The sequence below is a fragment of the Sphaerodactylus townsendi genome, linkage group LG01 (genome assembly GCF_021028975.2).
Source record: "Sphaerodactylus townsendi isolate TG3544 linkage group LG01, MPM_Stown_v2.3, whole genome shotgun sequence".
Classification (NCBI taxonomy): Eukaryota; Metazoa; Chordata; class Lepidosauria; order Squamata; family Sphaerodactylidae; genus Sphaerodactylus; species Sphaerodactylus townsendi.
Window position 1 is genome coordinate 165,149,371 of NC_059425.1, and position 16,806 is coordinate 165,166,176.

The 16,806-nt window shown below is 41.6% G+C and overlaps 1 protein-coding gene across 3 annotated transcripts in view; it reads right to left on the bottom strand.

Moving 5' to 3' along the window:
* WDR35 (WD repeat domain 35) overlaps positions 1 to 12,346 on the bottom strand; it is a 51,124-nt gene extending 38,778 nt beyond the window's left edge. For all 3 annotated transcript variants that reach the window (XM_048498993.1, XM_048498985.1, XM_048498977.1), the window contains exons 1-7: positions 12,197 to 12,346; positions 10,069 to 10,186; positions 8,040 to 8,111; positions 6,154 to 6,246; positions 4,172 to 4,300; positions 2,628 to 2,761; positions 95 to 260 (exon numbers count right to left, since the gene is read on the bottom strand). In XM_048498993.1, coding sequence (XP_048354950.1) covers positions 95 to 260; positions 2,628 to 2,761; positions 4,172 to 4,300; positions 6,154 to 6,246; positions 8,040 to 8,111; positions 10,069 to 10,186; positions 12,197 to 12,220 — 736 coding nt within the window. In that variant the 5' untranslated portion in view covers positions 12,221 to 12,346. The remainder of the gene's footprint in view (positions 1 to 94; positions 261 to 2,627; positions 2,762 to 4,171; positions 4,301 to 6,153; positions 6,247 to 8,039; positions 8,112 to 10,068; positions 10,187 to 12,196) is intronic.
* Positions 12,347 to 16,806: the final 4,460 nt, after the last annotated feature.

Consider the following 16,806-nt stretch of genomic DNA (forward strand, 5'->3'; position numbering starts at 1 on the left):
ACAAGGAGCATATTAAGAAAACGTGAGGGGAAAAATGACTCCCACTGAACTTCAAATAGCTGAATTCACAGCATTACAAACAAGTTCCACTTACTTTGATCATTCTCATGTCTCATTATTTGGCATCTTCCGTTGTCAAAGCAAATAGCAAGGCAAGGACAATCTGGCTCAACGTAGCCCTCTGTGCCAGGGTACCAATGTATTCCAGCAATGCTGAACGCTCCCGTGACATTTACCAGACAGTTCATTTTCATTTTCATCTAAAATAATGATTTAATATACATATACAGACAATGAGCCTAATACGTGTAACAAGCTTAAATTTAAATAGATGGAACAAATTTAACAAAAGGCTCAGAAACCCAGCCCCACGTAACGCACATTTACTCCAAAACACTATGTATAAAACTGAAAACTGGAATAACTCCTAAGCCTTTAGGGTTTTTTTAAGTGCCACTGAGTCAAACCCAATCATGCGATTTTCAAAGCAAGGTGAGCTGAGGTGGTTTGCCATTGCCTTCATGCAGCAACCCCAGTCCTCCCTGGTGGTCTCTTGTCCAAGTAGTAGTAGAAGAAGAGTTTGGATTTATACCCCACCTTTTCTTTCCTGTAAGGAGACTCAAGGTAGCCTACAAACTCCTTTCCCTTCCTCTCCCCACATCAGACACCTTGTGAGGTAGGTGGGGCTGAGAGATTTCCGAAGAACTGTGACTAGCTCAAGGTCACCCAGCTTGAATGCAGGCAGAGGCATTCCACCCATTGGGCAAAGTGGGCAGTTGCCCAGGGCGCTCCCTTGTGGTGGGCACCAAAAATGCAGGTTCGTTTGTGGGATTTTTTTGTATTTTCAGTGTTTTTCTGGTTTTGGCCTGCAGGGGGCGTGGTTTTTAGGGTTAGGGTTAGGGCTAGCAGGACCAAAATTTCAGGGATTTTTCAAGAGACTCTCCTGATGATATCACCCAGGTTTGGTGAAGTTTGGTTTAGGGAGTCCAGAGTTATGGACTCCCAAAAGGAGTGCCCCCATTCCCCATTGTTTCCAATGGGAGTTAATAGGAGATGGGGGCTACACTTTTGAGGGTCGATAACTTTGGACCCCCTGACCCAAACTTCACTAAACCTGGGTGGTATCATCAGTGGGGTCTCACGAAGATACTCTGAAATTTTGGTGCTGCTATTTTAATAATTGCACTCCTGACAGCAGGCAACCCCTAAATTTCCCCAGATTCTCCTTTTAAATCCACCCCCTTCCTGCCAATGCTTGTTTTCTTTCTTTCTTTTATTCTCTCAATGCCTAATAAAGGTCATTATTATTATTATTAAATCCACCCCCTTCGGCATGGATTTAAAGGGAGAATCTGGGGTCCCCAGTTTAAACATTGAAAGTGATGCTGTTCCAGGGTGGGGGAGAATCCACCCCAAAATAGCATCACTTTCAATGTTAGATTTCAAAACTGGGGACCCCAGATTCTCCCTTTGGCTAGGTGGATTTAAAAAGGAGAATCTGGGCTCCCTTGTTAAAACACCATTGAAAATTATGCTGTTTGGGGGTGGATTCCAGCATCACTTGTTTAAACTAGGGAGCCCAGATTCTCCTTTTAAATCAACCTTAAAGGGAGAATCTGGGGCCCCAGTTTAAATAACATTGAAAGTGATGCTGTTTCCCCCAATGGGGGGGGGGGACTGGATACAACACCATAAAATGTCTTCATAGCGATAATAAAACATTTTGAAAGCATTTTGAAAATGTTTTCAAAAAATATTTCTGTTGTGTGGCATGGCCCATTGCTGTGTTCAGATTTGTGAGTTGGGGCATGTTCTATAATGTGATGGTGATTTTGAAATGACCTGGTGGAAAAAATCATTGTTTGGTCATGGTGGGGGAGGGTGGCCGCCCATGGGGAGGGGCATCAAACCCAGGTTTTGCCCAGGGTTCCAGTTTGCCAAGGTATGCCACTGAATGCAGGATTGTGGAAACACATCTGGTTCACCAGATAAGCCTCCGCCTCTCAGGTGGAGTGGTAAATCAAACCTGATTCTCCAGATTTGAATCTATCTGCTCTTAACCACTACACCATGGCTGACCCTGCTTAGCTCCCAGGCCCTGACAAGCTCAATGTCAAAGTTGGCTAAGTGCCCACAAAACCTCCCTACAAAAGAGGCTGTGTCAGCTAAAACTTTTATAGTGACACTAAACAAGTATGTAAAAAATGAAGTACATGGAAGTTTCCTTCTTGCATAAAATGTCCTACTTTCCAGCTTACAAAAAATGAATAACAAGGAATAATAAAGATCGACTCTGGTTGTAATCCACAAATCAATTAAATCATGGTCCTTGTATTTAATCCAGTTCAATGCCACTGATTTCAGTTAAATCAGCTTCACTTGTTACTGTCATTGGTGCCCCTATATTGGTGCTCCATTACATATTGTAACATGGAAATATTTTCAACCCCTGTAGGTGCTGCAGAATAATTTTTAAGCGCTGTCATCACAGAACAATGCATTTATTGTTGTAGGAGGCCTGGCTAGGCAGAAATGTCCAAGAAAATATTCTTAACAATGAGAATTTAGTAGATTAATTCACCTGATAATAGATTAAAAGGAATATCTTGTTTGTAACCTGAACTTACCATAAAATTCCCTTGATTATCGTATATGTGTATTTCTCCATTTGCCATTCCAAACAGCAGAGTTTTGCTGTCTGGAGACCACGCAACATGGCTCAGCTGCGTACCTTTTAAATCCTTCCCCCAAATGCGATTCCCTGTTAACAGAAAATATATTCAACACAGCCTGCGACTAAAAATAAAATTTAAAATACTGCAGAAGCAACACCACAAAGTTGAAGAGCTTCAAGATTACGAATTCTAGAGGCTTTTTAACCCCCCCTCCCGCCCCAATCTTGCAATGGATGATTCCCCCCGCACCGAATCTCAAGTCATAATTTAGTTGGCAATGAAGAGCACCACTGCTGAAGCCTTGAAAAAGGGGCACTTTTGATTAGAAACTCTCATTGGCTCACAGTGTAAAACAGGGGTCCCCAAACTACGGCCCTGGAGCCAAATGTGGCCCCCTGAAGGCATTTATCCGGCCCGCCAGGCATGGCAGCGATGGCTCCATTCATGTGCAGTGGGGGCTCAAGGGAGAGGAGGAACTGGCCCCAATGGCTGTTCATTGCAGTTACATGATGGCACCCCCAAATCTCCATGAATTTTCTGACCCAGAGTTGGAAACCTTACATGTGGCAATGCCTGCTCCGCCCTTCCCTCTCGGCTACTCCATGTGTTGCTCTCAGGGTTTCTGTTCCGCCTTACTCCCATTGGCATCAGTCAGGCTGGCGAATCGCTCGCTGGCTGCTAGGGAGGAAAGAACCCAGGAAGATACCTGATCCTGGGTTAGATGGAATGCTTCATTGGGAAAGTTCTGCTTTTTTTTACAGGGGAAGGTATTCCACAGCCTCCCCAACAATATTTGGAGCCCACCCTGTACTTGACATACTTTGGTCACTGTTCTAAAAATAGACCATGACAGAAAGGCTGAAAGGTGAAATCAAACATTTTACAATCATTTGTGCATAGGAATTTGTTCATAGTTTTTTTTAGTCCGGCCCTCCGACAGTCTGAGGGACAGTGAACTGGCCCCCTGTTTAAAAAGTTTGGGGACCCCTGGTGTAAAACAAGGTTTTGCCCGCATGTAGAAAGTGGTGTCTGTTTAAATACATTTCTTTTGTAATCACAAAGAGCTCACCAAACCTAAGCAAATCCTCCCAAGTCAAATCTCCTCATTCAAAATGCTGTGCATTAGCATGCCTTAATCAGTTCATTCTCAGAAGCAGCAATGGATTCATTTTTCCCAAGTGAACTCAAGTTCATTTGATTAACTTTCGCCTGAATGTGTAAGAATATAAATGTTTTAAAACGCAGTGCATAAAATACATTCCATTTTTCTGTGGTAAGATACCTCCAGGTGATTGTAGGATCTGCCAACTGTAATAGAATTTCTTGGCTCTGCTCTAAGGAAAATATTCCTTCTCGGGAGCCTCAATTTGACCACAGATTAACAGAGCTCACTGCTGGGCCCTGATGGAATATCTGCGGATCACCGTTCAATGTAAAAGCATAAACTTACAAAAGCCTCCAAGACACTGCAGGTGTTAATACAATCAATAGCTTACCATCTACAGAACCAACAATTACTGCACCATCTTCATACACAATGCAAATTTTCTGTCCATCGGCATTCCAACTCATGCTTCGGACAACAGACTTATTTCTATTGTTAATCATCTCCTCATACCAAGCACCTGAAGCCAAACAATAACAATTCAGATATGCCTTTAACGTACCCAGTCTTCATCTGAATGAACTTGACAAGAAAACAAAATTGCAATGATTTGAAAAAAATTATTTTTGACTCATTAAAGCATCTTTTCCTCCTCTGTGGGAACAATTCACTAAGCTTTCATGGCAATCTATGTCCTCTTATTTGTGATCATAATTTTCTGGGATGGCTGTGTAACAAACATCTAAGAACAATCAATCTTGTCTACCTGGCTCACATAAGAACATAAGAACATAAGAACAATCCAGCTGGATCAGACCAGAGTCCATCTAGTCCAGCTCTCTGCTACTCGCAGTGGCCCACCAGGTGCCTTTGGGAGTTCACATGTAGGATGTGAAAGCAATGGCCTTCTGCGGCTGTTGCTCCCGAGCACCTGGACTGTTAAGGCATTTGCAATCTCAGATCAAAGAGGATCAAGATTGGTAGCCATAAATTGACTTCTCCATAAATCTGTCCAAGCCCCTTTTAAAGCTATCCAGGTTAGTGGCCATCACCACCTCCTGTGGCAGCATATTCCAAACACCAATATTCCAAACACCAAACATACCACTGGTCTAGAGTAAATCAAGATAAGAAGGCAGTCAGCAGTCTGCAAGCCTACATTTCTAAGGGAGGTAATACTAGCAGTGTTGTATAGGGGTATGGGTTTCCTGTTGCTCCTGATTTTAAAAGGAGCAGCAGTGGCATAATGGTTAAGAGCAGGTGTACTCTAATCTGGAGGAACCAGGTTTGATTCCCCACTCTGCTGCTTGAGCTGTGAAGGTTTATCTGGGGAATTCAGATTAGCCTGTACACTCCCAACACACGCCAGCTGGGTGACCTTGGGCTGGTCACAGCTCTATGGAGCTCTCTCAGCTCCACCTACTTCACAGGATGTTTGTTGTGAGGGGGGAAGGGAAAGGAGTTTGTAAGCCCCTTTGAGTCTCCTACAGGAGAGAAAGGGGGGATATAAATCCAACTCTTTTTCTTCTTCTTTTTACATAGTTTTTGACACTATGTGTAAACTGTTATGGTTATACAATGCTTGTTAAAAATTATTTTAAAAATCTATACTCTGGCAAATTCTGAGCTTCTGTGCAAACCTAATTCTAAGTTACTTGCTGAAGGGAGAAATATGAAATGAGTGTATCTCCCCTCCCAGCCACTCCTTGTGACAGATCCTGATCAGTGTACTGACACAGAATGTTCATGAACATTGTAAGTGCCTGCAGTAAACTGTCAGCACAAGTGCCTAGATGCAAGAGAAGACTTATATACAGCCCTGCACCATGGTCTGCAACGGGACAGCACCATGGGCAGCAAGCTGAAAGCGATGCTGCCCCTTCCCTCGTGAAAGTGGCCCATGTAGCTCAATGGGTTGTGCCACTGGTTTTGCCAGGGTCAATCTGTGCCCGCAGCTGGGGCCATTCTCGGGCCAAAAGGGCTTGGGAAGCTGACTGAAGCCAGCCATGCCCCCAGGAACGCCCTCTTTCGGTGTCAGCATGGGCTCCTGTGCTGGAGGAACACTAGCGCCTTGGCTGCACTATTGCCTGGGCATTGTGCAGTCGCACAGTTCCCCAGTGCCAGCATAACTACCTTTGCCCTGACATAATAAATGCCCTTTATGCCAGAACAAGTGGGTTTCAGCACCAGTCCCTCAAAATTGCGCTGTTAAGCTGTTAGTGGGAAGAGAGGTGAAAAACAAGGAGAAATTGCAGTAAATCTCTATAATGCACATTTTAAAATAAAAATAAGAAACACTCTATCGTTATCAAAGCCATTTAAGATTTGAGATACCACAATAATGAGGTAACCAATCATGGGGAAATTGCCTACCTTTATAAAGCATCCACACAATGATGAGTCCATTCTGATCACTAGTAGTTAATTTCTGATACTGCTCATTCCAAGTTACTACCTGCACCGAACCTAAAAATTACAGAATATTATGTTGTTGCAATAAAAATCATTATGTCACGTTTTCTACATTTGGTGGGGTTCAGTTGCCCTTCACATACCCAGCATCTCATCTGCAATGAGGAAGAGGGGAGAAAAGTGGGCTGGCAGTGGAAGAGGGGAAGCCAAACCAAAGCTGGTGGGTTGAGGCCAGAGTCACTGTGGGGAAACCTGAACGGGCAGCAGAGGGAGACAATGAAGAAAGATGGAGTCATAGACAGTATGGTGGAAGGGAAAATGGGATGTCTTCTGTTCTGTGAATCCCTGCAGGTCCTCTTCTTGAACACACACACATGCACGCGCGCACGCACACACACACACACACACACACACACACACACACACACACACACACACACACACACACACACTCCATACTCAAGAGCTATAATAACCAATACATTTTCACAAGAATATTTCAATGTTCATTTATTGCCTAGGTTTCCCAGTGTTTTCTTTCAAAAGTATTTCAGTCATCGAAAAAAACAGCATTTGATGGATTTTATCTAGTTTGTAGATACATTTCTAATTCCATTAGTATGCAACTATACACTCCTATTCAGCAGTTTCACCCTAATCTATGATTATTTCTTCTATTAAACGGTTTTCTGAATTTTGATTCAAAACAACAAGCAGTCAAAACCACCAATAACGATAATTTGACAATATCCTTTCTCACACCCAAATGTAAAAATAACCACCCGTTTTCAGTAAATATAATCCTTCACAGAGAACATGGGTTGAAGTCATTCATCCTTCATTTATCACGTATCCATAAAGAAAAAGAGTAATGCAACCCCAGGGGGCAGACACACACACACAAAGAAAGAAAATAAGGAATACATGGCAATGGCTGAGCAGTTATTACCATTGATATATTTTAATCAAAGCATTGGAAAATGGATTCTACATCTTTCAAACATTTGCAACTCTTTTCTTTTATACGCACTCACAAGCCAAATTTACCATTTCCACTATTCAGGCTAAGGCCTTCAAGTCAGCTTGGCTTTCCAAGCTCATGGTGCTAAATGTTTGGCAACAATTGGTGGATATACTATTAACCACGTTTCAAAGTTCATGTTATTGCAGAATTCACCTTTCAGCCAGATACCTGCTCAGTTGCAGATGAGCTAACTACTGTTGGTAGTTTGTGGAAATGTATACGCCTTTATCTAAGACTACAACTTCTTGATATCACTATTTAATGGAAGAGAAATCACCTAGGCCTCTTCCGCACATGCAGAGTAATGAACTTTCAATCCACTTTCAATGCACTTTGCAGCTGCGCGGAACAGCAAAATCCACTTGCTAACAGTTGTGAAAGTGGACTGAAAGTGCATTATTCTGCACGTGCGGAAGGGGCCCTTGACTCGGGCATAATTTGAGCTCAGAATCTTGCCGTAGGACTGCAACTCCACAATGAAACTAGGCACTCAAAGAAACATATCACTAGAATTTGCGTCTAACACTGATATAATAAACAGACACATTCATCTATCGCCCTGGGCTCCCATTAAATTGTTATTTTTGGATAAATTCAAATTGTGAGGAATATGGTAAAAGCGAGGCTCATCCCACACACATTACAGCTCTACAAGACCTCAGGAATTTTTTGATCCAAGATAGCTAAGCAAATTAATTTTACTAAGAATTCTTCTTGCCACTTTGATGTCAGAAACTTAACAGTTATTGCCTGCAATCCAATTGTATGGGAACTTACTGCTTCTCAGCAAGATGTAATATAATAGATTGACAGCTACTCTTACCACTGTGACCTTCAAGTGTCTGATTCATTGAGAGATTGCTTGGTGTTGCAAGTCCCTTTGATTTGTTGTCATCTACAAAAAAAGATTTTTAAAATGGAAACAATCTTAAACATTTTTCAAGTGCACATATTATTATATACAAAAGACTGTCACCATTTGCAGGGGATATATTCCTAGGATACATCCTTAGATACATCCTTTTCCTTCTGGACAATGGCTCAAGTGAAGTCTTAGAGTTGACTGCCAGGTTCCTCTGTATTGTAATTGCAAGGTGCTCTGAACGTAATTTTTGAAACATTTTATTCAGTTTTCAAATCATCATTTTAGAGGATCATTATGAATGGCAAAATCCATGAATACCAGTGCACATAGTGTACGGCTGGGAGTCTAGGAAAGGTCCTGCCAACTCCTCTGCTACAGCTCTCCCCCACCACATGGTCAGAACAAAGTCGTGTGTGGTGCCTCACTTGGCTCATGCATCATCACAGGGCTGGCTGCTGCCACCAAGACAATTTGCTGTGGTGTGTGGAAATAGGCTGCAGCTTTATGAGTTGTCTGGTGCTGGTGGTTGCCACCACTGGTCTCAGTCTATATTGCTCATGCAACAGCCAGAGATACCAAGCTAAGAATTTTGTGCTGTGGTGTCTGCTGCATGAGTCTTGCATTGACTGAATGCACAGAGGGGGAGGGGTTATGCATTCAGGGCTAGCTGCATCATATACCTGGGCTGCAGAAAGCAAATAAGTGAAAACCCAAGTCATCGCTATGTTTATTGATTTATTTTGATGTTATGATTACTGATGTTTGGTGTTATACTGTTGTTGTTCACCCCCCTGAGCCCTTTGGGGGAGGGCGGGGGAGGACTCTTCCCTCAAACGGAAAGAGTCTGTAATGCAACATTTTCCTTTGGTAGTTTCCTTAGTAAATTGAAGTAAATAAAAATTTAAATCTCATATCCGACAGTATTGAATAAAATTTAATTCATTTAATCAAGAAGTCAATCCCATGCACTCGTACTCAGAATAAGTCACTGTGTTGTGGGACTTCTTTACTGATCATTGTATACAGGATCAGACTGCATAATATATGTATTTGAAATCTACCCCCCCCCCCCCCCCCCGCCATTAGAATGGAAAGAGGTCTGTGAAACATGAATCCTACAAAATAAAAAATCACATTCCTAATACACTAATGACAACAGCTGGTCTCTGAATTAGGGCAGACTTACACTTTAAGTTCTATGAACATTTAAAAACACTAACAGTGTCTTTTGCCCCAAAGGACAATGCTGTGTCACCTACAAATATAACTGAATAGTTTCAATGACTCACAAACAAAACTGCAAAGGGAAAAGGACTAAAAGTCAAGGGCTCACTGGACATAAGAACTATACAGCGAATCATAGAAACTGTACACCAGTTAGAATGTACCACTTGACTGTCAAAAATATGTATTTTGTAAATATTTCTAAAGCCATGACTTTAGAAAAACAAAAAAGATACTTTAATCATTAATCGGTTTGACAGATATGTCATTTAAAAAACTGTTAACTATTACATGAATAATTTAATTTAATTAATCATTGTATAATGCAAAATACGTTTAATGGATTATTGTAATGTTAAACCATATCACTGTTTCAATTTTAAAACAATGACTATACAGAAATAAAAATATCAACTAACAAAAAAACCCCACATTCTTAAAAAGCAATTGTGTTGATGTAGACAGCTGGCCAAGTGTTCCTATTTAGATATGTCCCATCTATAGAATTTGTCCAGTTGCTCAACATTTGCTACTCTGTGCTTGCCTGCAGAGTTAGGAGGTAAAGGGGGGTGGGTGGGGAAGCTGATGTATAATCAGTGGTGTTCTTGGCTTCATGGAAAAGTTGACTAGTTAGGTAAAGGGCTCTCATGGCCAAGTGGCTGCATTAGACTGGAAAATAAGCCAACCTTACCCAAGACAAGAATTAGTCTGCCCAGAGATGCAAGTGATTCAAGACCTACTGTTAGGAATAGATATAATTTACCTGCTTTTGTCTCTAATTGTAAAACTTTCAGTAAACCATCTTCACCACCACAGGCTATAAAGCCCCGGTCTTTGCTCCACGAAATACATCTTAGTTTAATGCTACCAGGAATTGCAATCTGAAAGAAACACATTTTGTAAGAAAACAAAAACGAAGTGAAAACTAAATTGGAATTTGCTGAACATGGATGCTCTTTTTTTAGCTTAAAAACCACTATCATGTGGTACTATTGCTTCCATGAATGTATACAATATTCTACAGACTAATTTAATCAACAGTCTCCAATCACTTCACAAAATAGTCAATAGACCACCTCCTTTCAAAATTCTACAGCTAAAATAAATTAAAAAGATTCAATTCGCAGGTTAAGGAAGGGGAGAAGGAAATCTAAGACAATAAATATGTAATTGAAAAAACATCTTGTGCAAGATTAAATCTAAAAATTCTGCTGTAAAGATTGGAGCTAGCTGCCAATCTATTTTCAGAGGCTAAGTGATTACTGAATATCTCAGACATAACTAAAATGTTCAATTGTTCAAGTTTCATAAAAATTATGAACATGATAGTGAAACAATAAATGTATTTTTTTTCTGAATTCATTTGGAGGCATGGGAATCTGAGGTTTGAAATTCAGATTTGATGCTTCCATAATTTACGTTGGTCCACCTTCCTTTTAGAATTACTATGGCTGCTATGCATAACACAACTTCCTGGGAGTAAACCCCATTGAAAAGATCAGTTAAGTTTGTGTTCCCTTTGATTTTGACTAGTACTCCTTTCAGCAATTTCATCTGCCCTGTCTACAACAGCTTGCACAGGGGATTAAGGATGGTGAGAAGCTCTAGTTGTGAGGTGGCTCCACGTGGGTAAGTGTTCATTGGGAGTCTCGGGTCACTATCTATCCCAGTGATGGCGAACCTATGGCACGGGTGCCAGAGGTGGCACTCGGAGCCCTCTCTGTGGGCACACACACACAGAGTTCGTCATGTGGGCGGCGGAAAATCACACACACACCCCACACACATCTAGGCTGGCCTGGGCCTCTGTGCACACACCGCGGTGAGCAGGGAGGACTCGGCTGGCGGTCCTGGTGCCTGTGCTCTAGGTGGCTGCTACCTGAGGTTGGGGGGATGCAGAGGAGGCAGAGATGCTAGAGAGGCACAGAGCGGTGCGCGCAGGACTTGCTGGGGGGTACAGCAGGCTGGCCCCTGCTCAAGTGGGTGGGGCAGAGGAAGAGAGAGCCAACCGTTCTGTTCTAAACTAAAACCTCAGCCTTCAGGTTAAATTGCCAGGTTGGCACTTTGCGATAAATGGCTGCCACAGCTTAACTTCAGTAACACACAAGTGGGGTTTGGGTTGCAATTTGGGCACTCGGTCTCAAAAAGGTTCGCCATCACTGATCTATCCAGAGGAGAAGGACGCAGCCAACCTCCATGGTCTTCAGATGAGACAAAAAAATGCCCCATCCAGATGTTCACTTGGAGTTCTATGTTTGGAGAGCTCATCAATTAAAAAAAAACTTTCAGAAAGTGTGAACTCCTGGGGGTAACTGAGCTCTCCTTAAGTATATTAAATGATGAGATCTCTCAGTGTACCCAAATTATTTTGAAGTTTATCACCTGATAAACTTCAATATCATATCTCAAGTTGAACACCTAAGTTAAAAAATTAAGATGTTATGATGCTATTTTATGCATTGTCAGATTGTTGTAACTGTCTAGAATCTGAGGAGGAGAAAGTCTTTGCCAACACGAGCTACCTCTTGAGATCCTGCATCAAACCTGGGTCTGTGTACAGATGTGGCCTGTCACTGAGCCACAGTGTGGTTTTCAATGTAATCTAATGACTTCTGATGTGCCAGAAAACTTCATTGATTTTGTCTGAATACTGTATTGCTAGGTGTGCACTTTCTGTTAAAGGATGCGAACAAATACTGAGATTAATTCACTCTAAATATCCTATCTAAAAACGCGCCCGAACAATTACGTCTTTAAGATTTTTAGGAACTCCGAACACGGATCTCCTCGTCACGGTGAAATGACAGTACAGTACAGCGATCGCGCCGTTCATTTCAGACTGGTTCCTTTCCCGCAACGCCCGCCGACGCTTCGGACGGAGATCTCCTCACCTTTTTGCTCAGGTAAATAAACATCCTGCTCCAGAGGTGGTTTCGCTTCGCATCCAATAGAGGCCTGAACACAGCCTTCTCACTTCGAGAGGGCCGTTGCCGTCGTTGCCATGACAACTAAACCCAGTTGCCGTGGAAACCACCACCACCGGAAGGAGAATTCGGAGACGAAGCGCTTTGCTCACCGAGAGGGCGGAAATCCCTCTGCTGCTCTTTCTTTCGCCCGCGCGCGCTTGTTTTTCCGAGCATGCGTGGTGGTGGTCGCGTCGCTTCGCTGTCCTTTCCCGCGCAAAAGAGTTGAATAAACCTTCCTTCATTCTTTTTCTTCAATGGTTCCCGCAGCAATTACGACTGTTATTATTTTTATTAGGAGTTGCATTTTGGGCTGCTGCTTTTAGAGATTGGGGGAGAGATTCTTTGACTTGCTACTTGCTCTGAGCTAAAGATATGGTAGATTCCGCACAGAAGATTTATAAAGAGTTTCGATCGTTATAAAATAATTATTTTCAAGGGAAAACTAGTTCATTTATAACAGTTGCAACTCGTTATAAATCTGCAGAATGAGCCACGGTTTCGGGAGGAAGGGAGGCAAAGTTACGGTTTCTTAATAGAGATAAATAGATTGGATTAGAATTTAGCCCAATGTTTCCTTATTACCTCCTCTCGGCTGGAAGGAGTTGTTGTTTTTAATTCACTGTATTTTATGTATTTATTTGCTATGTTTCTATATCTTTGTTCCTCATTGCTGAAAGAGGTTTACAATAATAAATTATTATGTTTTCCTTTTCCCTGGGTATAAATATTTTTTACAATTGCTGAGTTCTTGTAGGTGGTCTTAAGGCAGTAGTGGAATAGCAACAATAAACTATATTACATATAATAAACAATAGTTAAATATAAGTATGTATTCTGTTGTAACGAAAGCTGGAGTTCCCGATCCATTAGAGTTGTTATTTAGCTTAGTGAATGATCTTTATGTTTTCTCATTAATTTGAATTTTACAGAGTTATATTCCAATGGAAAAAAATAAAAGCTGGATCTATACACACCCATTCCTCATAGATCCTCAATTCCCTTCCACCAAAAACCTTCTCACCTAATGTTCTGAAATGTCTTCAGACACTTTCATTAAATAGATTAATGGTACTCTATTCAGTCTTTCTATCATGTCCACTAGAGAAAAGTGATAAATGAAATATTAAACTTCTTAAAAAATCTAAGCACATGCTCTTTTACAACCTTGGACTAAAGTTAATGTCAAGATTCCTTGTTTCTTTTATATGCTTAAAGGAAGTGACTGTAATGGTTCAGGGTGATTTTTAGACCACATTGTCCCATACATTTAGACTTCCACACATTATCGTTTACACAACATCTAAAATCACCAGACTAAGCTTCATAAAATTGCAAAGCTACAGTCTCAAGAAATTCTAAAAAGATTTGCTTCAAATGCTCTTGCAGATTGGATTTTCCACAGGGATCTACTAGCTTTTTTGCTGGAATAATAGGGAGGAGAAGGCCTTTTTGAATACCCTCAGGTGAAAGGATCTCCAAAAGGAACACTCTATGGGCAAGAATTCTAGGTCCATTGAGAGTTGACAATGCTGGGCTGACTGGACTAATGGTCTGACTTAGAATAATGTACTTTCATATGTTCAAGACTGCAATTCTGCACATACTTGCTTGGCATCAAGCTCCATTAAACTGAGTAGGACTTACCTCTGAAACACCCTGGCACCTGGGCTTGAAAAAAAGTAGAAGTCATTTTTTTTAGTAAAACTGAAAATTGTCAGCAGTTGTTTTTTTAAATTCTGTTTCCTGCTTCATAGTACAAAGGCATACATATGGTTGAAGGGCAGCGTGGACATGCCTCCCCATCCCTGTGGAGCTCCACAGGGGAAGAAGGTAAGTGTGGGGGAAAATGGAGGCGTCGAAAAGCAGCGCCTCCAACAGGGGGAAAGCACGGTGCTGTACTGATGCAGAGCTGGCAGTCGTGTGAACAGCGCCCCTGGAACGATGTTTTAACCGTTTCAGGGGCACTGTTATTGGCCCATGCAGCGTGGGCCTTTGTGAAGCAAAACAAGTACAAACTCAGCATGGAAAAGCCCTAGATCTCTATGATGGGAGGAACTATTATGCAGTTGGATTTCTGCTGGTCATGAACTGAGGGATCCCCACTTTTGTTGAGAAAGGCAGGGTAGAAGTCAAAAAAATAAATAACCAACCAAAGTGGAAATACTACTGCTCTAGTTCTTTCCAGTCTCATTCACACTGAATGATTTGCTCTGGCCCTTTCAGCACTTCCCAGAACTGAAGAACTGCAGAAAAAAAGTTCTGTTTAAGTAAGACAACAATTTGCTCTGTTGGAGCGTACAAGCTAATGCACTAGTACAGGCACACAGCTGTTGAGTGTGGAACTTAATGCTCCAAAGCCCTTGGAGATATGTTAATACATATTGGGTTGAGATCTGGAAATGAAATGTAGCAGATTCTGCCCCCTTCCATCTGCTTGCTGAAATGCGTACAAGAGCAAGTACTCAGAACTGTATAATTGAATCTACAAGTTTGTGTGCAGTGTTTTCACGGCATGGTGGCTTGAAGTTCTCTGCATATTTATTTAAATTTACAGGACATTCGCACTCGAGATGACTTCTTATTTGCACAATAATTGCAGACTGTTGCAAAAATTCTCAAGAGAACTGTGCCGCAGCTGGAAATGCATGTTACCAATATTTGGGGCAATCGTATGTGATATAATTAGAATGCAGAATCTAGGATTCTATATAATCTTAACCCAAATGGATGTTAAAAAGTACCCTTTCCATCTGGTTCCAGTATGGTCCAATACATTTACTAGGTCTGGCGAGCACAATGTCATAACTGGTTCCTGCAAAAAGTATCTGTAGACTTCAGCCTTTATGCCATATATTAACATCCCGTTAGCCCTCTGAGGAACCATTCTGTATTATGTAGGTTCAGGCAAGTAATGAAGGTGAAATATAAAGAGTGTCCTCGGAACAAAGTTCAAAGGTCAAAACATGGGTATTCAGTAATAGTAGGCTTCCGGTGGAAATCTTTTTGGTATTCTAGGGGGTGTTTTGTTAAGCTAGAGCCAGCAGCAACCCTCCTTAGAAGAATCTTTGAGTTTGGTAAAGACTGGGTCTGGGAGTCCAATTTTATGGGGACCCATTTTTTTCTTGCAATTGGGAGCCCAAAGAATGGAACCCCCTGACCTAATCTTTACCAAACTTGGCCGTTCTTCTAAGGAGAGTCACCAGCCGGTATGATCCAAATTTGGTGCCCTCCCCAGAGTCCACATGATTCCCCACAGGTTTCAATGGAGGCATCCCCCCATTATCACCTATGGAGGGAAGTATTTTCCCTGCAAGATTCTCTGGTCTGATAAAAGTTCATTGTAGCCAACAAAGGTCTGAGGTTGGGACAGCAAATACCCCCCACAACTATATGTGTTGGTCCTTTAAACAAATATGGATTGCAAACCCACAAAGAATTTTCATGGTCAGAAGGGGTGATTTTTGCCAGCCTCCCCCCTTCCCATGGCAGACATCTTGTCCCTCAGTAGCAGCACTTCAGAGGGCATGTGGGGACATTACTGTGTGAGACAAGAAAGTCATTTTTTAAATTTTTAGCAGAGATCCAGACTATGTTGTGGGCAGAGATTTAGGCCTAATATTTCAAGTATGCTGGAAGGAAGGGTTTGAAAGCTTTTGCCTCAGAATACAACTGTGTCTTGTTCTGACTGATACCGTAAAGTCTGTGCCGTCTCTGCAAGCTATACAGAGAGGTGGGGAAATTATTGAAACTTATATTATGAAGAAGACTAGTGTTATCAACCTCCAGGCGGTGACTGGAGATATCTCAGAATTACAACTGATCTCCAAACACCCAAGATCTGTTTCCCTAGAGAAAACTACTGGAAGGTGAACAATATGGTGTTAAACCCTATTGAGGTGGTTTGGAGGGCGAACTCTATGGTGTTAAACCCTATTGAGATCCCTCCTCAGGCTTCACTCTCAAAAATCATCAGGAAATTCCTAACTCAGAGCTGGCAACCCTAAAGGAGACCCTACTGAAGAATTGTCCATTTTCTTCAGTGGGAAATGAAGCATCGGATTTCATATACATTTTTTAAAAAATTATAGGATGCCTATTTCATGGATGCTCAGGTGAGTTACAACAAAAATGGATATAATAAAAACTGTATAACAATGCAATCAATACTGTAATAAAACTGAATTTAAATTATGAAACAATACAATCAAACAATATAATACAAATAATGACCAATGAAATGAAACCGCCTAACCTTTTCTCATTAAAAAAACCAACGTATTGTTGAAGGCTTTCATAGCTGGAATGATTAGCTGTGGTACGTTTTCTGGGCTTTGTGGCAGTGGTCTGGTGGTTTTAACTCCTAATGTTTCACCTTGCATCGGTGGCTGCCATCTTCAGAGGCAGGTCACAGTAAGATGTGTCACAGAGAGAAACACATATTACTGTGGCATGCCTCTGAAAATGCCAGCCATATATATGGGTGAAACTTTAGGAGCGAAGCCTACCAGACCACAGCCACACAACCTGGAAAGTCC